Source organism: Juglans microcarpa x Juglans regia, chromosome 7S (assembly GCF_004785595.1).
Source record: "Juglans microcarpa x Juglans regia isolate MS1-56 chromosome 7S, Jm3101_v1.0, whole genome shotgun sequence".
In the NCBI taxonomy this organism is placed as follows: domain Eukaryota; kingdom Viridiplantae; phylum Streptophyta; class Magnoliopsida; order Fagales; family Juglandaceae; genus Juglans; species Juglans microcarpa x Juglans regia.
This window is the reverse complement of record NC_054607.1, coordinates 21,810,436-21,834,490: the sequence shown is the minus strand read 5'-3', so window position 1 is coordinate 21,834,490 and position 24,055 is coordinate 21,810,436. Positions and strand designations below refer to the sequence as shown.

Here is a 24,055-nt window from a genome sequence, read left to right as displayed (position 1 = left end):
ACAACTTTTTACATAATCATGTTTTTAAGTCAAGGTATTTTTTATTAAACGATTATACTTTTATCATTGTTTTACAAAAATACCCACTTAAATTTTGTATATTTTCTAAAAAAATATTATTCATTCTTCTTTTGAAAATTGCTCCAAACAATTCTCACAAATAACAATTGGCCAACACTAAAAGAAAGAAATTAAGAAAGGGGGTGAACCTCCAATTTAAAGGAAATAACAAAGATATAATTTTTAAATTTTTGTATAATTCTATTTTAAATTAAATATAAATTATAAATCAATGCAGGATTTAAAGGGAAAATAATAAATTATATTAATTCGTAAAATTTATTTTATAAAACTTTTTTTAGTTAGTTTTTATAAATGAGTTGAGATTTGTTGAGATAAAAGATAAAAGTTAAATAAAATATTGTTAGAATATATATTTTTAATATTATTTTTATTTTGAGATTTGAAAATTTTGAATTGTTTATTTTATTTTATGTAAGAATTTAAAAAAATTATAAAAATTAGATGAGATGAGATAAAATAAATTGAGAAGAGTCATGAAAACAAACCTGAACTTGTTGCTTCTAGCTGGAGCGTGTTTAACACGAGCCAAGTTCAAGTGTGGTTGTAATCTCAACAAAAATTCTACTTACAACCGGTTTGGGGAACCGGTTGCGGAACCGTGTCCTACGTGGCGATAACGGCGTCGTTTGCAACTTGAGGATGGGAATTCGTTTTCCTGCCTAATTAGAATTTTCACGAGAAAAACGCAAGGCCGGTCGGGTGAGCATGTTATTTTTACACCCATCAATAAAAATTGGCCACGTAAGAGATGCAGAACAAATATCTACACTCGCACACACTCTCTCTCTCTCATCTCTCTCCTTGGTCGTGCTCTCTCTCCTCACTCTGCCATTGCTCGCTAGGAGCATCTAATATTTTTTTCTCTCTTCTTACTGCGAGCAGAACACAACAGTACAAATTCTTAATTTTTTTTCTTCTCTTCTTGCTGGGAGTAGAACACAGCAGCTTTAAAGCTTTTTCGAAGCGTAAATTTTCTGGTAGTAAATTTACATATAGCGTCTTCGAGGAGGAAGAAGAAGATGGTTCCGTGATGCTGGGTCTGGGCGTTTGCTGGTGCTTCAATCTTTTTGGGTATTTGTTGTCTATCCATAAACATTTGCAAACTCATAAAGAAAAGCACAAAAAATTGGATGCATATGCCAAAACTCAGTCGGCATGGAAAAAAATAGAAAAAGAGAGGAGAGAGGGGGAGAAAGAGAGAGAACGATGGGGGAAGGGGAGAGGGGAGAGAGAGGGGGATCAACTACATGCAGATACAAAATGTATTTTACTAAGATGTCTATGTGGCAATTTCTAATAGGTGGGTGTAAAAGAAAATTACACACCCGACCGGTTCGGAGCTTCACCCAATTTTCACATTTCACATTCCCATCCTCCCGCTCGATTTCTTCCCTCCTTCCCATTCCCATCCTCCCCAATCCCATCGCATCGTCTTCCTCTGCACTGGTTCGATCAGCGTCGAAACCAGTAAGCCGGCGCCCTCTTCTCCCTATTCCCATCCATTCCACGAACCCACTTCGTCTTCTCCACTAGAGCCACGAAGCCGGTTCGTCTTCTCCACCATATCGGCAATCCGAAGCCCTATAGAGCAAGTAGGCACTTCTACTCCTCTTCTCCTCAAACCCAAGACCCACAAACCCTGCTATCTCAGGCTCTTACCACATATTTGAACCCACGAAGCCCTGTCGTCTTCGAACACTAGATCTGAAATGTGAAGCCCACAGAGCATCGAATCCCTAACCCCTAACCCTAACCCTAACCCTAACCCTAACCCGTAACACTAACCCTAACCCGTAACCCTAACCTTACCCTAACCCCAAATAATTTGGCATAATCATCAATCGGGCCGATTTTCAAAATCAGGTTAGTTATCTAATTGTTATATTTTCTTTTCTATTTTTGGGGTCCGATTAAGAACTTCACTTTGAATCCCTGTGAAGAATCATAAGAAAAATTAGAAGTAGTGGATTGACTTTGTTGGAATTTTTATTTGTATATCAGTTTTTGCGTTACTTTAGTGTTCACTCTGTTGCAAGTATTAATCTCATAGTGCTCGAGAGGCAAGTAATCTTATTCAAGAAGAGGTAGTACTCATATATATACTTATTTTAAAAAAATATATATATTTGCAAGTCTGTTTATTCACAAACGTTTTAGTAACTTTATAAAATGGGTGATCACATCATCCATGATAATTGATGTTTTATCTACCAACTTATAAATAGTACTAGAATATGGACATTTCACTCAAACTCTTCATCACATCTACCAATATTATTCTCTTTCTTTTTCTTTTTTTAATTCCATTAGGCTTAAACCCTCTTCAACTTTTTAATATCTTTACCTAGCTGTCATGTGACTTACTTCAACCCTAAATGATTAACCTGATCCCACCCTAAGTTAAGCAAAGTTTCAACTAAAGTTTGAATACTCCTAGTACTATGCATGCACTTGGTTTCAGCCTCAACATATATAAAGCATGAAAATAGCTTGGAAAACGAAAAAAAAATTGCATTATTTGACGTCCTTGCAGCCTGCCCCATTTTAGACAGAGTACTTGTGTGCAAGTGTCGAACACTTTCTTTAAAAAAAATAGGTAAATGTAGGATTCACATGGAAAAAATGTATTTTTTTAGCAATGAATCACATTCTTTTTCATAAAACTTTGAGATTTGAGTTTTGAATTTTAGCATAAATATAAACATATGAACTTCATAATATTTAAAAAAATGTGTTTAATATTTATAATTCTTAAGAGGTAGAGATGTGTTATATAACATTTTACAATAATTGGTAAGGGGGAGGGGGGTTTTCTAAATTTTTGGAGGTGGATATTTTCTCTACCAATTGTGGAATTGGGTTCAAGATCCTTAGATATTGTAGACAACACCCTAGCCCTAAAATATTTATGGGTTGGATTAGGGTTGACTAATAGGTTTGGATCGGGTTGAACTAATAGTATCATGTATTAAATATTTTTGGTTTTGATCGAGTTGAACTAATATGACATCTTCATTCTCTCTTTATGTGCATATCCCTTATTAAATCTTTCTGGCACATTCTAAAATTTATAGCTGTCCTCACTTTTTTATGAAAATCAAGTGCCTTATCTTCGTTGCCCCAAACTTCTATGGGAGAACAACATTCAAAACACGCACCTTTATTTTTAATAAAATTCAGAATACAGACCTTGATGTGCACTTGAGTGACTCAATCAATATGGTGATCCTAAATATTGTGAAGTCATTATAATTTCTATCAATAAACCCCACTAAGACTTCTAAAAATGGGTATAGACTTTGTTGGACTTTTTTGTCTGTGTTTGTTCGACACTTCTTCAATGATGGCCTGACTTCACTCAGTTTCAGTGATAAATGGCTTTGTTTGTTTGTGTAGTTAATAATAATTTGTGAAGAAGTATGTTTTCCTTGTTTTGGCTGTATTTATCTTCATTTGTTTTTTATCCTGATATGCTAGTGTACTGCAGAACAAATATATGTTTTGTTTAGAGAAAATGAAAGAAAAAACGCCCTAACGTATTATTTTAGGGCTATGTTATTGGCTTTGCTTATCAATTTTAAATATGCATTGACTAATACAAGGGATCCATGGCTTGGTTTTTCAGAATCACGCATGGCATCATCCCAATAATGATGATGTCATAGTTAACTTGGGAGTTTGTACTGTGTGCAGGGAGATGCGATGTGTGAATTCTTTGTATATGCGGATATATTTCAGTTGTTAGAAGAGTACATTTTATCAAGAGAGAATAAGATTTCGAAGACGTGGGATGATGTATTAAAGTGCGAGTATGTCGTTCGCAAAAGGGAAGATAAAGTGAGAGAGATGGCGAAGAATCTAAGAAAGGAAAAACGAAAGTTATTGTGTTTGTATTAAGTTGTCACATTTGTAATAGTGTTTGCTTGGTTTAGATAAATTTCATGTAAAAAGTCCTTTTGTTGGATTAGATCATTAATCCATGTAGAGGTTCATTTTGGCTGGTTTATATAACTAGGTATTTGGGTTTGTTTTTTGTTTTGCTCATCTTGTGAACTTGTTTTGTAAATAATTTGTGAAACCTGTGTAAAAATGGGACGTTATTGTTAGTGTGTAAATTATTTGTGAAACCTGTTTTCTTTTACTGTTATTTTTCGTTTATTGTTAGTTTTGAAAAATCAAAGCCATGTACAAGCTGAATATATGGAGTATTGTGACATACTATCTCTTTGTGTTTACTGTCTACGTAGCAATGAAATCTCTGGAGTAATTTCCCATGTAACGTACAGGTGCATAGACGTAAAACCAACTGTAATTTCTCATGTAATTTCCATGTAATGTCCCATTACAAATCAAAGCCAAAAGTAAAACCAACTGCATTCATACATAGACGTCCTGGAGAAGTTTCTTCATACTATATGAACCTACAGTTCTAAGATTGCATAAGTCAGTATACATTTTAAGATAGATCATATACATAGCCATAATTCTTGAAGGGAAAAAAACTGCTTGGTAGGCATCAGAATACAAGCCATGACTCCCAGCTGTATGCTACTTTGGCTCATCAAGGACTCAAAACTCCTTGGATATATAAACAAGGGCAGACCAAACGGAGCAATTTCATTGTGACTATACATTTCTTGGGTTCAGGTGACTGCTTCCAGTCTTCGTGCTTACTTATATGTCAACACAATCAATAAAAACTTATCTGTCAACACAATCAATAAAAACTTATCTGTCAACACAATCAATAAAAACTACCTCAAATGCCGAACAAACCACTAAATAACCAAACAATATATGCCATCAATAAAATCAATATAGGCAACTTTATTGGTGGTAATATTATTGCTGCTTTCAAACATTGAGATTGTTTAATTCCCATTTACCCAGAATATTATCCAACCAACAACAATATTTATATATATATATATATATATATATCTACGTTATGGGTAGCTGCCATTTACCAAGAATATTATCCAACCAACAACAATATTTATATATATATATATATATATATATATATATATACAAGTTATGGGTAGCTGCCATTTATATATCTTTTTACATGTAGTAGTTGGTGCATGCAGAAGTACCATGCAGCATATAAACAACTACTGCACATTAAACCAAAACAAACTTGACACTGAAATTTAAAAGAGTATCCGACTTGGCCTGATAGAGTGAAGCGAGAGACCAAATATGCAACTTCCAATGCTTGTGAATTAGACCTAAATCAGGATGGCAGCGATTCAATCTACATATAAGTCTTCTCAGCAAACAAGAATTAGTCATTAAATCAAAAAATATACATACCCACAATGATCATATCATTGTCGTGGTTGTGATCCATCAAATCCAAATTGCATCTGTAAAAAATATTAACTCATATTAATGTGCTGCCGACTAATATGATCATTAAAATACCGTTATAGTTTCGATCCACTTACGCTTTCTTGACTTTGAGACACTGACTTTGTTCATTTATTTATCCACCCATTAGTTTGGCAAAAATAAACTATCCAATTAATTACTACAAACCGATAAATGCACGGCTTGAATTAAAGGCCAAATGCACTTACCTGTGACTTCACCTTTTGTATAAGTTCTGTTTTTTGCTTCTCCAACTGCCTGCCGTAGCTACTGAGTTTCACAATCTTTCCTTCAAATCTCTTATTTCTGAATCTTTCTTTCTGCAGGCAACTACTCTATCTCGTACCAAGCACCTTGGAAAGGAAGGGAAATAAAAGGTTTAGCTAAAATAAGGAGTTTTATTGTTAAAAAAAACCAACCTTAAACTCGAACTAAGAAATGGAAAACTTTTTGACTCCAACTAAAGAGTTCCTACCTAGAGGAGGATGCTAAATTTAGAGGTATAGCTAGCTGGTCCTAATGGCCGACTGATACCATGATAAAGATATAAAAACAGAGTTCTTGGTTCAGAGAACTGGAGCTAGTGGTGCATTGCAATCACATGTTTTTATAAGCATTGCAACCACTTTTTGCAACTATATTTGATTTATCAGCAATATTAGAATCAAGTGTTGAGTTTAACATCTTTTTACTTTCCAAATAATGAAAATACAAGTCAACTAATTTTTTGAAGTAAGACGAGAGTGTTCTGCTCCAGCGTTGGTTGCTAACATTTCTTTCACACATCTTATCAAACAGGTAAAATGCAAGAGCTCAGGTACAAGCTCCAACATCACAACAAGCAAGTATATAAGGCGGTTCGAAATCAGGTTGGATAGGCAACATAAACTTCGCTTTGCATTGCACACATTGAGGTTGGAACGGAGCCTGAAGTGGTTTGTTTTGGAAAATACTCACGGCTTCACGTGATTTTATGAACTCTGTAGGTTTAGGTGCGTATCCAAATCATTCTGCAGGACCATTTGTAACCCTTGTCCCTTGTGTCAAATACTGGCATTTATTTTTTGGGTCATCGAGATTGCATTAAACTTATAAAACAGATACAAAAGGAGTGTGTCAAGCTTCAACAAACATTATCTTTAAAGAACACGAAGAAGTAAAAACAAACAATACAGTGCAAAAAAGAAAATCCAAGTCGGAGAAATAAACACTCTTCCCGAGCATTTGAACTAAATCCTGATAAAGTGATGCATACACTTTTGAAAGCTTTTCAACCTGGGAATTATGTAGGAACAATTTCCTTACCTTTTCTGTTTGACATTGATTTTAAGCAGAGGAGAGAGTAATCCATAAAGTTTCATGAACGTAACTTTGCTCACCTCCTCACTCAGTGGCTAGTGTGTTTTTGGAACCGTAAAGAAGGCAACGGGGGCGAGACCGGTCTGGTCCACGGCGGCGACCACAGACTCTTGGTTCAGAGAAAACGAATCGGAGGTTCACTTTTTATTTTTGCTTTCCCTCCATTTCTCTCGCATATTTCACTCACTTGGTTTGAGTTTTCTTTTATTTATTAATAAATTAGCAGCTGACGTGGCCGGTTCCGCGCCGGTTCCGCACCGGCGGTTGCATACAGAAGAACAGGTGATCTTAACTCTCTTCTCATTTTCTTATGTTGTTGTCGTCCTCTCTGTCTCTCTCTCTCTCATCGCACTTGTCACTCACACTCACACTCACACTCACATACAGAAAGACCAACATGGGGTTTAATCTGAAGGGAACCAAGGATGAACAATTCCCACCCATACCATAAATTCCAAGCTTCTTTTTCTCGTTCTTCTCCTTCATTCCTAGCTTTTCCGCTTCTCAGCTAACGCCCACCTTGTACACTCCATGCCCATCTCAAGTTTCTGTTCCAAACCCTAGTTTCTGTCCCCAAAAATCCACGCCCAAGATGACCCATTTTCCCTCAATTCGTCATCATGTCATTGCCATTTCAGGCTAGGTAAAGCCACTCACACTGCTGGTGTTCTATAAAGGTTTTAGTTTTGGTATATATTTTTAATTTAATTTTCTTTTCTGTGGGCTTTTTGATTTGGTGCATTTGGGTGTAGCCAGGAGGGGGAAGCTATGGAAGGGGACGAGCATGGGGTTCTGCTGGCTTGTGTAATTCCGGGGACCCTATTCGCGGTTTTGGGTTCGGCTTCGTTCTCTATTCTTTGGGCTGTTAATTGGAGGCCCTGGAGGATTTACAGGTAACGTTTTCCCTCAAATTTAAGCTTTTGTGCCTGCTTCCTAGCCCGGATTGGAACTTCATCTAAGTTTTCACTGTTAGACTATGTTGTATTTGGTTTTCTACCATCAACTAAAGATGGGTATGCTTATATGTAAATTTCTGGATTTAACTTTAATGGATTTCAAATGCATAATTACAGAAACACTACAATGCACTATTTGGTAAGCTATCTCTCTCTCCCTCTCTCTCAAAGTTTTTGTGATTTTTGGAATTCTTAATATAATTGGTAGGGTATTTATAATGAATCCTGGTTTCTGAAGAATTTACTTGGGAAGAACAGGTTCTGAACAAGCTCTAAACTTTTATATAACAAAAGACCCGTAAGTAGCGAGTTTGTGGCATTTATAATTGTTTAGTTGATATATGGGACTGTAATTGCTTTTCTTAGACTGTTTTTAAACATGAACTTGGCATGCTGATTTTAATTATGATCAACTTGCTTTCCCTTTCGGGATTTCATAATGATCATTGCTTTCCCTTGAAAAGTATTTGGAAATGTAAGGTTCCTCCCAAGATTGCTTTCTTTGTTTGGGCTACGTCCCTTGGGAGAATCCTCACCGCTGACAATTTGAGGAAACAAGGTCTCATTAGTACGGGTTGGCGTTTCTTGTGTAAGAATAGCAGGGAATCTCTGAATCATCTCATGTTAGATTGTGAGGTGGCTAGGTTCTTGTGGGATAAGATCTTTAGCTGGATTGGTGTGGCATGGGTTATGCCCGGAAGAGTACTGGATATTTTTAAGTGTTGGACAAGTCTTAGGGGTAATGTTCATATCACCGCTGTTTGGAAATTCATATCTCACTATATTATGTAGTGTTTGTGGATAAAGAGAAATAATAGGTGCTTTGAAGACAAGGAGCGTTTCTTGGACAAGTTGAAGAGATTCTTTTTTGCCACACTATTTTCTTGGGCTTTTGCCATTGTTTGTGATGGGGATTACCATCAACAAAATCTTACTTTTACTTATAAAAAAAAGTGTTTTCGAGAATCCCACTGAGTGAGCTGTGTACCAAAAGCTTCAAAAGAATCTGCTTTATGTAAAAGGCTAGTTGGAGAAGATGAAGATGGAGCTCAGTGGTGTTTTAAAAAGCTTGGAGATGGGCTTGGGTAAGTTAAGTAAATCGATTGGGTCAATAGACGTGTGTATTGGAAGTTTAAAGGTGGTCCATGTGGGCTCTATGTCATCTGGAGTGGGCATTCAAAAATTAAAAGGAAAAGAATTATGTCATGGTTCGATACTCTATTTAGAAGGCCCAACCCAACTTTTAGTGGAAACCTTTGTCCCGTATACTTGAGCTCTTGCCTATTCTAACGATCAATAAAATTTTGTTCACCGATAAAAAAAAAACTTTTAGTGGAAACCTAAGTCGTGGGCTGGGTTTGCTAAACAAGCGTGTATGGGCCATTTAAATAATATGGATGCGGGCCCTTCTTATTCACATCTGAATGCATTCACCATGTTTGGGTTGGGTAACCCAGACCCTACCCTACGTAGTATTGATGCCACTCACTTGCTGCTCACTTTCGTTTGCACCTCCAACTTTGCATTTGCCTTGCGCACTCCATTTAGCTATCACAAAGTGAGCATACCCCTCCGTATTAACCTTACCATAGGTCTTTGATTAGGAATAGAGCTTGACAGTGAATTTTTTTGCCAGAGGTTGCTTCCTCTCTACTTCACGACATTGAAAGTTCCGAGATGGACTCATAATGTGGAAAAATACTTGCAAGATGACCCCCATATCATCTTCTCCAGTGGCCACCCCTCGTTGTTGATCCTACATCTTCCAAACTTACCCTGCATATGGATTCATGGATAACACTCATTAGGTCTGCCTCGAGTATCTCTCAACACTTTTAAGCAATAGAAAAGCTGTCCTAACTGAGTGCCTTCTCTCCATTTAGAGCTTGCAAGAAATCAAGGGCCTCACTTTTTTCAAACTCTCTCTCCATCCACTTGGCTTCCTCCACTCAAATAGCATCAGATCAGAGTCCACACAATTTTGGGCTCCAACTGAACTGTTCAGTGTAGATATTACTTGAAGATGAAAAATTTAGAAAGTAGTGAACTCATCTAAAAGTAAAGATGATCAGTGCGCTGTTTGCTTATGCATCCTGTTTGTCTTTGTCCCTTAACGTTCTTACAGATGTGAAAGACTCTAGAGTGGTGGGGAAGCTTTCTGCAGATTCTTTTCTACAGCTAGTCACCTTGTTTGTTAGAGTCAATAAATTCTCTCCTTATTTTTATGACCTGTAAATTTTCTTTTTGATCATTGGCTGTAAGTGATATGTTTAATTTTGCTTAGAGTTATTTCAAGCTGTCAATCCTTTCTTGCTTATCCTGTAATTAACTTGAAATACGGTACTCTTGACTGTTGTTTTCTGGTTTCTCTTTCCAGTTGGATTTTGCTAGAAAATGGCCAGATATCTTGCAAGGGCTGCACCTCCATTTACTTTGTGGTTTCTTGAATTTGTCTGCTTGGATGGTTGTAATTTCTCCGGTTGTGGTGCTTATTTTATGGGGATCCTGGTTGATTGTTATATTGGGTCGAGATATAATTGGGTTGGCTGTGATAATGGCTGGCACTGCTCTTTTATTGGCATTCTATTCAATCATGCTTTGGTGGAGAACCCAGTGGCAAAGCTCAAGTATGTAATTTGCTGATTTTTTGAATTGTTGTTATTATTTATCATCGAACAAACTAATTTCTACTAATCCTATTTGCGTGGAAATCATATCCCATGTTGGAGCTTGTTCTGGGTTTTAATTTGTGATTTCAAAGATGGATATTTTTCTTCAGCTGAAAAAAGGGCACATGATTCTAGGCTCGTTTCAATAGATAAATGCCATTTTGTGTGAGTCCCACTTCCCATGGTGATGTTTCCTATTGCTTGCACTATGAGATCTAGATGCTGCTTGGCTTGTTTCAATGCCATTTTGCATGTGATTCCCACTTGTAGATATTAATGAAGTCATATATTGTAAAAAAGTACAAAACAATTTTTATAATTTCAAATTAAATGATTATTTAAAAAAATTTATAATTTATTATTTTTTTGAAAGTAAAAGTTTCCATGTGGCATTTTTGGATTGCCACTTTTCTCAATTGACTTTTTTTTTTATAAGTAATAATTTTATTCAAAGTAATAGGCATAAGCCCAAGTACACAGGACGTATACAAAGGAAACACCTACTACTTCCAAAAACAAAAAGAAACTGACACCAGAAAAACTAAAACAGAAGCCGGAAATTATCCACCATTACAAAAGCTTTAGCCCAAGAACTCAATGTACTCAAGAAAAAATCCCTAAGATCTCCCTAAAATAAGGAGAATTGTCATGTTCCTCTCTCTCTCTCTCTCTCTTTTTCATGTTTTCTCTCGTCATTTTTCCGGCGCTTCTCGCCGGGAATAATCGTTAAATTTCTTTTCCTCTTACATAAATTTCTTCTTTTTCTTTCTTTGCGTTTAGTTGTTAGTTTTTTCTTGGCTTTTGAGTTGGGTGTTGGGAGGGGGTATCGATGGAGTGTAGTTTTAGGGTGGAAGCTAAATCTTTTGTGTTTAGAAAGAAGGGGGGTAATCTTATTCGTATTGTCGAGAAGTGTAGGAAATTTATTAAGGTTCTGTACCTTAGTGGAGATGCAATGGTCTGGATGGCTAAGGTGGTTGAGGATCGTCTGAGTTTTACTAGTAATAGAGCTTTTTTTCAGACCAGAAGGGAGGGTAATAGTCTTCCTAATCCAACTTTCTCATAATTCTTATGGAAGATTTGTTAAAGTGATGGAGTTGGGTGAGGGTAAGGGGAAAGGAATTACGTAGTTCCTGAAGGGAAAAATGGTTGTGGCTGGTCTGGTTTCATGCAAAAGGCTTGTGAGATTGCCGGGTCTAGACCCTCTGTTTCTGTTCAAGTAAAAAGAGGCCCATTTGATGCCGTGAGGAAGAAAAGTACCAGAGAAACTCCTTACTTAGTTGCTGCCAAGAAATTTGCAGATGTTGATTTCGACATCAATAGGAGTGATTTGGTTGAATCATCAGGAAGAACCAAGGAGGTATTGAAGGAGATGAACAGTCGTAGGGTCTCTTCTGTTGAGGGTGACGTTTGGAGTTCCGAGATGTGGAAAAAAGTTAGGGAAGTTGAGGGGTCTCTTTGGCACATTCGGGCGGAATTAATGGGTTGGGAAGAAAAAATTGGCTCTTTATTATTTTCAGTAGATAAAGGCTTGGGTCTCTTGATGGACTAGGGAATTGTGAAGAGTGGGCCTCAGACTGTTAAGCCTTCTGGGAGTATGATTGTTGGGCCAAATAGAGGCCCAATTGGAAAGCCCTCTGAGGCCTCCCCTGTTTATCGCCAGAAAGGGGTTGGATTTCGCCCCTCGGCTACGAGGCTTTCCCCGGTTCAGAAGTTTGATCCTTCTTAGACAAGGTCGCCAGCGAGGTGCGAACCGTCGGGTCCATTCTGGTGATGAGTTTTGCGGTCGTGAACATTGCAAAGGGAGATGGAATCAAAGATTGTCGTCGCCTGATAGTCCCTGGGTTTTCTCCTTCGGCTATGGTGGACTGCGATGGTCAGTGTCCTGGTCTATCTTCATAGAAAAGGTCGCCGGTGAGGTGCGAGTCGACGGGGACTTTAGAGTTGCCAAGATTGACGGCTGTGAATAGTGCTGGGGGGTTTATTTCTGCGGCAAAGCTGGTGTATGCCCAGCCCAGGGAGGAAATGGGTTCGATCTCGTCAGTGCCTTTACAGAAGGGGTCGATGGAGATGGGGGGGGGGTCTTCTAGCAGTATCCCGACATTGTCTGTGTTAGTGCTAGAAGGGTTGGAGGATGGAGTGTCGTCGGTAGAGCTTATGGGATCGAGCCTAGTTCAGATTGTGGAGGCAGATGATGCTTTATCTCAAGATGTTAGGGATGGGGCCATGGAGGAGTGTAGGGAAGGTTTAAAGGGTCAGATTCATCTGTGGATGGAGTGCCCTGCACTTTTCCTAATAATTCTGGTTTACAGTTGGTGTTGGGGGGAGGTGAAGACTCCGTTTCGTGTGAGTCAGGGGAGATTTTAGAATTTGATGAGGATGTAAATCCTGTCCCTTTGAGTTATTTGAATCCAGTTCTTGAATGGCCTTGTAACTCTTTTGATTGGGTTCTGAGGAAGGTTGAAGAGATCAAAGATGTTGTGGGGATTTCTTGTAATGGTTATGATGAACAGTTCAGTGCTCTTCTAATTGCTATAGAAGCGGGTCAACCTGCTTTGGCTAAATCTGCTGCTAAAAAGGAGAGGGAACTCAAAAGGTTGGAGTGTTCTGTCACCTACAAGTCTAAAGATGGAAGGGGGGGAAAAAGGTAAAGAAAGCGCTGTATCTGGTATGTCATAAAGCCCAAAATCATTTCTTGGAATGTTCGGGGTTTAAATGATTATAGGAAGCGTTTAAGGGTGAAATATTGATTGCGTCAAAGGAAGGCCGATGTGATGGAATAAAGAGGAGTTTGGGCTGTTGGACACCAAGAGGAAGCGGCTTATGGAGGAGATGCAATCTTTGGAAGAGAAGGAGGTGCAAGGGTTGTTGGAAGAGGATAGAACCAGAAAATTAGGGGTGGTTTCTGAATTGGAAAATTTAGCCTTAATGGAAGAAATTTCTTGGAGGCAAAAGTCGAGGGTGTTATGGCTGAAGGAGGGGGATAGGTGTACTAAATTTTTTCATCAAATGGCTAACTCTCATAGAAGATATAATGCGATTGAGGTTCTTCGTGATGGGGACAGGTTGATTATGGATCAAGAAGATGTTAAGGCCCACATTATGAATTTTTTTTGAGCAGTTGTTTTCAGAAAACTATTCTTGTAGACCAAAACTGAACAGCCTTGTTTTTAATTCTATAGAGCAGGTGGATGCTGTGTGGTTGGAAAGAGAGTTTGAAGAAGAAGAAATTCTAGATGTGGTAAAGGGTATGGATAAGGATAAGGCTCTGGGTCTGGATGGGTTCACTTTGGCATTTTTTCGATTTTGCTGGGATGTTGTAAGAGATGATATTTTGAAGGTGTTTGCCGAGTTCCACTCGTATATGAGGTTTGAGAAGAGTTTGAATGCTACTTTCATTGCTCTTATTCCGAAGAAGGCAGGGGCTGTGGAGTTAAGAGACTTTGGGCCTATTAGTTTGGTGAATGGTATTTATAAAATTATCTCTAAGGTCTGGCAAACCGTTTGAGTACGGTGATGGAGAGGATAATTTCACCATCTCAAAATGCTTTTGTGAGAGGTAGGCAAATTTTAGATTCTGTTTTAATTGCTAATGAATGTTTGGAGAGTAGATTGAAGGTGGAGCAAGCTGGTATTCTTATTAAATTGGATATGGAAAAGGCTTACGACCATGTAAGCTGGGATTTTCTTGATTATTTATTGAGGAGATTTGGTTTTGGTGTTAAATGGTGCTCGTGGATTAAGCATTGTGTTTCGACTTCAAAATTTTCTATTTTGGTGAATGGAGAACCGGCTGGTTTCTTTTGTAGCTCCCGCGGATTGAGGCAAGGTGATCCCATTTCCCCATTTCTTTTTGTTATGATTATGGAGACTTTGAGTAGAATGATTGAGAAGGCTGTGGAGGGTAATCTTCTGTCCAGTTTTGTGGTGGGTAATGAGACTAGGAATAGTCTAAAGATCTCTCATTCGTTATTTGCCGATGACACTTTGATTTTTAGTGAGCCTGATTTGGATAATATACATGCTTTAAGAGCACTTTTGCTGTGTTTTGAAGCTGTTTCGGGATTAAGAGTTAATTTATCTAAGTCTGAAATTCTGTGGGTGATGTTCAGAATTTATCAGACTTGGCTTTATTGGGATGCAGAATCTCTTCTTTGCCCTTGAGGTATCTTGGGCTTCCTTTGGGAGCCTCTTTTAAAGCTGTTAGCATTTGGGATGGGGTGATTGAAAAAATTGAAAGGAGGTTATCTGGTTGGAAGAGGATCTACTTGTCTAAGGGGGAAAGACTAACTCTTTTAAAGAGTACGTTGTCCAACCTGCCCACCTATTTCCTTTCTCTTTTTCCTCTTCCGGCAAGGGTTGAAAAGAGAATTGGGAGTTTATTTCTTATGGGGAGGCAAAGGTGAGGAAAAGAAGTTTCATTTGGTTAGTTGGAAGAAGGTTTGTCAACCATTGGATTGTGGTGGTTTGGGGATTAAAAATTTAAGGATTTTTAATAGAGCTTTACTTGGGAAATGGCTTTGGAGATTTCAAATGGAGAGTAAAGCCCTTTGGAAAAATGTGATAGAAGTGAAATATGGAAGTTTGAGGGGAGGTTGGTGTACTAAAGCAGCTAGTGGAGCTTACGGGGTTAGTTTGTGGAAATTTATTAGAAAAGGATGGGATTCCTTCTCCAATAATTTCAGATTGAAGGTTGGGGATGGAAAGAGGATTCTCTTTTGGCATGATCTGTGGTGTGGGGATATTGCTCTTAAGCTGGAATTTCCTACCCTTTTCAGTATTGCGAGGGATCATAATGCAACTATTTATGATTCCAATTGTAGTAGTAACAACAAGGTTGATTGGAATATCATTTTTAAAAGGGACGTTAATGATTGGGAAGTGGATGAAGTTAAGGCTTTGCTGGTTAAACTCTACAGTTCAAAGTTGGTGTTAGAAAGAGAGGATAGCATGGTGTGGATTCCTGCTGGAAATGCTAAGTTTTCAGTTTCTACTTATTACAGAATTTTGTCAAGCCAAAGTTGTTGTGTTTTTCCTTGGAAAAGTATATGGAAAGTGAAAGTTCCCTCTAAGGTTGCTTTTTTCTGTTGGGTGGCTTCTTTGGGCAAAGTTTTGACTACTGATAATCTTAGAAGGAGAGGTATGTTTATTGCTGATTGGTGTGTCATGTGTAAAAGGGATGGAGAATCTGTAAATCACCTTTTTCTTCATTGTGAAGTGACAAGATTCTTGTGGAATTTTGAGTTGGACAGGATTACATTGGGTAATGCCTAGAGAAGTGGTGGATTTATTGGTAGGGTGGAAGGGTTTGGAAGATGATTCCTCCTTGTCTTATGTGGTGCATTTGGCTTGAGAGAAATGGAAGATGTGGGGAAAAACAAACACCCGACATTTCTCAATTGACGTTAATGGATGAAAAACAAATGAAGGACCTATTTCCCAGTGACTCATAGCATATGAGGTTATTTCTTAAAAAGAATTACACAGAAGCCAGATCCTAAGTACCCATAGCACACAGGGTTGTTTGACCAAAATTTCTATAATTTTATTATGGAGAAAAAAATGCTGTGCCTTCTTTCTTATGAATAAAACTTTGTGATTACCTATAAAAAAAAATTATCCAATATAAGGATTTTACCTATAGCTGCCACCCAAGCAAAGAATGTCGCCCTCAAGGGAGCATTACTCCAAATATTGTTCTGTGGGAAATGAATTTTTTCATGTTGAGTCATCATGCAGTAAAGCAATATCACTTTAAATACCCCTTTCTTGGAGGGGACCAACACATCTAATCTTCTCTCCCTGTCGTAATCTGACTGGTCTTTGCAAATAAAAAAACAGAAGTTTGTGAAGTATGAATAAAGGAAAAAAAAAATATTTTGAAGGCTCTTTCTAAAGGCTTATTGAATGTTATTGCAATTGGATCCTTGGGTTTTTTAATAATGTGTGGTAGGGTAAAAGAAGGTGAACCATATAACTTAAACACAATTAAAAAGAAGCATCTACTAATAGCTAATGGTTTACATGTTTATTGTTTTTTAAGCAAAGATCTTGATAGAAAAATTGAGGTCTCAAGGAGGGTAGAGACAAAGATAGAGGCAATGTAGAAAGACTAAGGGGTTGTTTGGAAGATGGGATGGTTTCGGTTGCGTTTGGATGTTGAAGTGAGTTGAGTAGATATAATAAAATATTGTTAGAATATTATTTTTTAATATTATTATTATTTTAGGATTTGAAAAAGTTGAATTGTTTATTATATTTTGTGTTGAATTTGAAAAAATTGTAATGATGAGTTGAGAGGAGTTGAGATGAGTTAATCATCCAAACGAAGCCTTCATCTCATCCCATCCCATCTCATCTCATCTTATTTCTTTTCCAAACATCACTCAAATAAATATTTTTCAATTTTAAATATTCAACTGTTTCATCTATTCATAACCTAATCATTACAACTTTCTTAAACTTCCAATCAAAATACAAAAAACAATTCAAATTTATCAAATTCCAAAACAAAAATAATATTAAAAAGTAATATTCTAATAATATTTTAACTTTATAATATTTTTATTCAACTTTTTCTCTCTCCTTTTCCAAAATCCTATAAAACATCATAACTCAAACCATTTTACTACTATTCACAAACTATTTCACTACTATTAACAAATTTATCATCTCATCTCATTCCCCAAACATCTTCTAAATACAGGTTTGAGAAGGCAGAGGGAAAATTGAGGTCTCGGAATGCTCCTGTTGTTGAGCGTATATATTTACCAATAAAAAAGTAATATGGGGAAATGGTGGGTGGAGGTGTGTAGCAACCTATTGGGAGAAAGAGGATGAAAGAGTGGTTAAAACAAACAAGAATATTCTTCGATAACTGTTAAAAAATGTGTTATGTCTGATGGTTTATGGAGGATTTTATTTTATCTAGTCAGACATATTTGTTTCTATCTCTTGTTGTTTCTTTTACAAGTTTCAATTGTTAAATTGTTTTGTTAATGCTGCATATAAAGACAAATGAGAGGGTGGGGGAATTTTTATTGTTACTTCTAAGTAATTTTATTTTATTGTTTAAGCATTAGTGCTTTTTTATAGTAGTATGCCTTAAAACTGTCTCCAAAGGCACACACATACACGCATGCATATGCGCACAGAACATAGGTGAATATGATGTTGTCAATGCACTTAAAATTTCCTCCTTTTGGCTTCAACAGGGGCGGTTGCTATTCTACTTCTTCTGGCTGTTGCCCTACTTTGTGCATACGAACTTTGTGCTGTGTATGTTACTGCTGGTGCAAGGGCATCTGAGCAATATTCATCTTCTGGTTTCTTTTTTGGTGTATCGGCAATTGCCTTGGCGATCAACATGCTCTTTATTTGCAGAATGGTATTTAATGGTGAGCCCTGCAATTTTCTCATCATGATGCTTGTTTTATCCCATTCCCCAGCTTACAGGGATGTAATTGTTCGAGGGTACTTCACAAACCACTTGGCATGAACCTCACTGATGCATTACTTATATAAAAAAATGAATCTTGCTGATGAATTAATTTTTAGTCATTGCTGGCATTAGCTTGTAGTTATTCCTTGCTTTTATATATTTTTTGTTGTAACTATTTGATCTCCCAATCCGTGCAGGAAGTGGCTTAGATGTGGATGAGTATGTGCGGCGGGCGTATAAATTTGCTTATTCTGATTGTATAGAAGTGGGTCCTGTGGCTTGTTTACCTGAGCCCCCAGACCCCAATGAATTATATCCTCGGCAGTCTAGTAGGCAAGTTCTTTTTATTTGTCCTATGTTGTATTTTTTGATAAAAAAGAGTGCTGGGAGCATAGCTCAAGTACACAAGAAGTATACAAAAGAGAAAATCAAGTTAAGACAGGACGGGAGAACAAGAATTCATAAAATCTGGAAAGGATGAAAAGCTAGTTGATAAGCTGTTGACAGATCTTACTTGTAAAAAAAAAGCTGTTGACAGATCTTTAAGTTGCCACTGGCTATTGGTTATTAGTAGGCTGGCATGGTGGTGATTTTGATAATTCTACCTCTTGTTTCACAATGTGTTTCATGATTTAATACATGTGAGGTGTGATCTTAGGTAAAATGGGTGCAAAATAGCATTTATGCTATAGATAATTGGTAGTAATGATTGTACTGTTGTGTAATTCCTTAGCCTTCTGGGGAGGGAGAATGTGGTTGATTCTAGTTCAGATTGGTTGTTAGATTGGATTGTTTTAATTTTTTGCAGACTGTTACTTGAGAAAAAAACTTGGTTGACAATTATGGTGCATATTTGATTTATTTATAAATTTTTTTTCCATGTGTTCCTGGTCTTGCTCTTTGTTTTTACAGGGCTTCACATCTGGGACTTCTCTACCTTGGCTCACTTATAGTACTTCTTGTGTATTCCATCTTATATGGCGTGACGGCAAAGGACGCACATTGGCTTGGAGCAATTACATCAGCCGCAATTATCATTCTTGGTCTGTTTACATTCACTCTGTTAGTATGCAACTAGCAATTTGTATTGGTGTCTTTGTAAATAACGTAGATATAATTATGGTGCTAATTTATTCATTCGGATTTGTTGTTACGTAGATTGGAATATGGGTGCATGCCTGTATGGGTTTAAGCTTCTTAGCAGTCGTGTTGTGGCACTATTTGTAGCTGGCACATCTCGGGTTTTTCTCATTTGCTTTGGAGTGCATTACTGGTTTGTTTTTTTTTTTTGGTAGTTTCTGATTGCAAAGCTTGCAATTCTGCTGGTTTTGGTCACTGTTGTCAGTCTGGTTTTTCCTTTTCAGGTATTTGGGACATTGTGTTAGTTATGCAGTTGTAGCATCTGTGCTTTTAGGAGCTGCTGTTTCTCGTCATTTATCGGTGACAAACCCATTAGCTGCAAGGAGGGATGCATTACAGAGCACGGTGATTCGCCTAAGAGAGGGATTTCGTAGAAAGGAACAGAACAGCTCATCAAGCTCTTCTGAAGGTTGCGGCTCAAGCATGAAACGCAGCAGTAGCATTGAACAGGGTCACCTCGGTAATGTAATTGAAGTAAGCAACAGGAGTATGGCACATTGCACAGTTTATGGCGGTAATTGGAATAATGTTGCCCTGTGTCAAGCTAGTTCACAAGAGGGAATAAACAGTGATAAGAGCATGGATAGTGGAAGGCCAAGTTTAGCATTACGTAGTAGTTCTTGTCGCTCTGTTGTTCAAGAGCCTGAAGTAGGGACATCCTTTGCTGATAAAAATGTTGAACCTACTAGCACCATGGTGGTTTGTTCTAGCAGTGGTCTTGAAAGCCAAGGCTGTGAGTCTGGTGCTTCAACATCTGTGAATCAACAGATGCTAGATTTGAATTTAGCTCTTGCATTCCAAGAAAGGTTGAATGACCCCAGGATTACATCTATGTTGAAAAGAAGGGCAAGGCATGGCGACCTAGAACTGGCTAGTTTATTGCAAGATAAAGGATTGGATCCTAATTTTGCCATGATGTTGAAGGAGAAGAGTTTGGATCCTACTATCCTTGCATTGCTACAGAGGAGTAGTTTGGATGCAGATAGAGATCACTGTGACAACATTGATATCACCATTGACTCAAACAGTGTTGACAATCCCTTGCCCAATCAAATATCTTTATCGGAAGAACTGAGGCTTCATGGGCTTGAAAAGTGGCTTCAATTGGCGAGACTTGTATTGCACCACATAGCAAGTACTCCAGAGCGAGCATGGGTTCTTTTTAGTTTTGTCTTCATCCTTGAAACAATCGCTGTTGCAATTTTTCGTCCAAAGACGATTAAAATCATGAATGCATCACACCAACAGGTAGCAAGATTCTTTTTCCTTGAACTAATTGTCTTTTTTTGGTGGCATCTTGATTGGTTCATAAATCACTCCAGTTTAATGCTGGAAGCTAAATGGATACATGGTTGTTTGGTGTTGGCTTGCCCCTCATTTAAGTATTTGAAATTTGTTATCTTTGCAGTTTGAATTCGGATTAGCGGTGTTGCTTCTTTCTCCGGTTGTTTGTTCAATCCTGGCTTTCCTGCGTTCACTTAAAGCAGAAGAAATGGCCATGACATCAAAACCCCGCAAGGTACAACTGCATATGTTAAATCTGATAGATTTTACATTTGAAGTTAAGGAATTTTTGTACCAGAGTTAATCCGGTGGATGATAGTACCATTACTTTGCAATTTCTCTTTGGCTTGATCATTTGCTAAAATGATGTGCTTGGAGATGTTGTGGTTTTTGTATTGAAGGAGGCCTACTTGCATGTCTGTTATAAGAATGGTTTAATATCAGTCGCATGAAAATGCTTTTCTTGAAAAGGAATACATATGAAAAAAGGCTGATACTAGCCTACAACGATTTTGCATTCATAAGTTTTTTGTTTTTTCTTCAAAGCATTCTTCCCTACAGACTACAGAGTAAAAGCTTTTTAAGAAAGGCTGGCTTTTATTCTATCTCATAGATAAGTGAGTTCATAAATATGGAAGTTCAATTGCTAACTCCTGCATTGATAGTACATCATCAGAAAAGCAATTACTACTTATTACTTTAATACTAAAAAGCTATATATAGCAATATGTATAATATCAGTAATATTTTTTACCGATAAAAAAAAACTGTGCAGTTGTTTTCACAAGTCCTGCTTCCCTTTTCTCGGGCTATTCTAATGGCATTATTGGGTGTTTTAACCGTCAATTGTGCCATGTTTCTGCAGTATGGCTTTATAGCTTGGCTACTCAGCACTTGTGTTGGGCTGTTGCTTTCTTTCTTAAGGTATGGCTCGTTTTCTTCAATAGATCATACATATCTTCGTGTTCTTCCTTTGTGCTGATACTATTGTGTCATTGTGTGGAGCTTATATTCTTTGATGTGTGAATAAAATGATTTCTGGGATGTTAGACAATTGTTTTAGGTCCATTTGAATGGTTGACTACATGTTAGTACCTGGCATTCAGAAAATGTTTTGTGTTTTTTTAAATCAACATATAATTTACTCTCGTACTTTTTGAAAGAAATGTAAATTCCCATGGTCATGTTTATCAATGCTCAAAATGAATCCTCCATTTTCATTGTTAGTTGTATTATGAACTACAGCTTGTTGAGGCATTTGTTGATCTTCTTTTTTCTTTTATTTAACCAGGTTAATTGGTTATCTTACATACTCTTCGGCATGGGTGAGAATATACCAGTGCTAAGTTCAAAATTGATTGCTTAGTATGCTCATGGAATGACCTCTCAATCATTAGGCTGTCACTTTGCATTGAGTTCCTTTCATGCATGATATTTGAGTGAGTGACAGCATATTAGTATAAGAAAACTAGTTCGGTAAACACTAAACACTGCAATATTGAAGAAATGATTTAGTAAAAGAGATTTTCCATATTAGTTGGACTGCTAAGTAGATTCCTTTGTATACGTCCTATGTACTTGGGCTTTGCCTATTCTTGGGAATAAAGTTTCTTATTACGTATAAAAAAAAAAAAAAAAAGATTCTCTAGTGTGATTTTGGTAAAAGATAGTATAGTTGAAGGAATGAATAAGATCGATGGCTATAAGGTACTGATCAGTGACCTAAGCGACGTATTTAGTTAATTTTTTTTATCTTATTGTTTACAGTTTAGAGTGGGTATATAAAAGCAATGTTGCTCCAGAAGAATGGCTAAATTGGAGACGTGCAATTGGATCAGTGTGTACGGTAGGTGAAAACAATACTAAATGGAAGGACTTGCTGGCTACAAGCATAGTCTTTAACTCATGGACTATGATGTATCAAGTTAGATCTCCTTAGAACAATCATGGTGACAAAAAAGTTATTGGTCAGTTTTGATTAAGATCAAGTCAGATGCACTCCATGGCTAGAACAAGGGCAAAAGACGTAGGTTAGTGAGGAAACTAGTAAGGTCTATAATTTACTGCATGTAGGTTGAGCAGAAGGGCAAAAAAGGATATGTAATTGATACGATGTGGTTACAATGGGCTTGCTACACCTTTAGTTTTGTATCAACTCTTTATTCTTTCCTTATTTTTGTGCCTTTTTCCAAGATACTGTTGTGAAAGTAGCTCTTGGCTATCTTTTTCCTCCTAAGTAGATGTTGTCAGGGTAAGAATTTTGCTTTGGTTCTGTATGATTACATGTGCTTGCAGCCCTTCTGTCTCCGTTCATAGTTCATACGGTCATGAGTATGTAGATGTGTGGTGGGGTAAAAGAGAACAACTAATATGTACTGTAGTTAAAAAAATACTGTGAAAACTTGAAAGCATTTGAACTTGTCCGTAAATGTTAGTTGATAGTCAATCTATACTGGTTAGCGTGAAGACCTTTTCTGTGTTGAGGTTAAGAGCACTGATTCATTTGTAGCTGGGCTTCTAGAATGTCTTGGAGCGTAGTGTGTATAATGATATGTTTAAGTGAACTCAGATATTACAAATGAAGTGTAATGGAAAATCAAGATGGTTATTAAGATTTTTTTAATTGATTTCTTTCTTGTCCTTATATCCATGAATCAGATTGACGGTTAATTTGGATCTTTGCTATAATCTAAAATAAATTTGGTTCCTTTAAGTTTTTTTTATCTATTCTTTCCATGAGTAAAGAGCATTATTGATAAGCACTACGAGCACAACCCAAGTACACTAGGGTTTACAAAGGGGAAAAACTACTATATACTACAATGACCCTTTGATATGGCTGTTACATTAATTGAATGTTCTGTTATGCCTTGATTTTTTTGGGATAAGTAGAAGGTTGACATTAAAGTGATTATGCATTGGTTTTTGTGTTTGTCTTGCAGCAAATCATCAATACTTCTTGGATTGTCTTTGACTGTTCCCCTTATGGTCGCTTGCCTTTCTATTGCCTTTCCTATTTGGATCCGTAATGGTTATCAGTTATGGTTTAATCAAGTGCAATGTGCTGGTAATGCTGGAAATCATCATACGCCTGGGACAAAGGAGGTTTGATCTGTCTATTTCCTTCCCTACATTAGTGCAACCACACAATTATCTTCAAAAGATACTTTTTTTAAAAAACAATTGAGTACCCTGGTATACAACAAGTATACGAGAGATCTAGTATTAGCCAAAGGAAAAAGTGTTAGAAATTCATGAATTATCCTCAGGTCTAAGGTTCGAACCATTGGAGTAAACAATTTCTAAGGGCCATCAAACTAGGGCATTTCCCCTTGAATTACTTGAGGTGTGCTTGCGGGAAACTCCTTGCAGAGAGTCTTTGCATCCCCGGGATTAGTCTTGACTTTGTTCTGGACACCCTATGCCAATCAAAAGAAGAAAATACTCAAATTTGTGACTATTGAAGAAGGGGTTGGGGTTGGGGAGGTGTGTTACATTCCAATTCAGGCTTGGTGTATTTTGGGTAGGTTTCATGGGATTTTTGGATCATTAGGGGCTCTCTTGTATGGACTAGGTGTTTTCTTGTATACGTCTAGTGTACTTGGTTACTCCTATTGATTTTTATATATATATATATAATATTTTTATTTATATAAAAAAAAAACTATTGAAGTAGCCAATTGGACTACCATTTACTAGCACAGAGAATCTTGTTATTGATATGCATCATCTAATCCACGAGCACCATCCCT

General features: G+C 37.2%; 1 protein-coding gene across 4 annotated transcripts in view; it reads left to right on the top strand.

Annotated features, from left to right (window-relative positions):
- Window positions 1-7,098: 7,098 nt before the first annotated feature.
- LOC121241498 (calpain-type cysteine protease DEK1-like) overlaps window positions 7,099-24,055 on the top strand; it is a 46,712-nt gene continuing 29,755 nt past the window's right edge. For 2 of the 4 annotated variants that reach the window (XM_041139278.1, XM_041139276.1), the window contains exons 1-11: window positions 7,099-7,459; window positions 7,569-7,709; window positions 10,150-10,399; window positions 17,653-17,835; window positions 18,077-18,212; window positions 18,792-18,922; window positions 19,038-19,152; window positions 19,244-20,267; window positions 20,428-20,538; window positions 21,169-21,227; window positions 23,246-23,408. In XM_041139278.1, coding sequence (XP_040995212.1) covers window positions 10,234-10,399; window positions 17,653-17,835; window positions 18,077-18,212; window positions 18,792-18,922; window positions 19,038-19,152; window positions 19,244-20,267; window positions 20,428-20,538; window positions 21,169-21,227; window positions 23,246-23,408 — 2,088 coding nt within the window. In that variant the 5' untranslated portion in view covers window positions 7,099-7,459; window positions 7,569-7,709; window positions 10,150-10,233. Of the gene's footprint in view, window positions 7,460-7,568; window positions 7,710-8,440; window positions 8,451-10,149; window positions 10,400-17,652; window positions 17,836-18,076; window positions 18,213-18,791; window positions 18,923-19,037; window positions 19,153-19,243; window positions 20,268-20,427; window positions 20,539-21,168; window positions 21,228-23,245; window positions 23,409-24,055 lie in introns of all 4 variants that reach the window. The other 2 variants (XM_041139279.1, XM_041139277.1) reach the window with 2 other exon arrangements.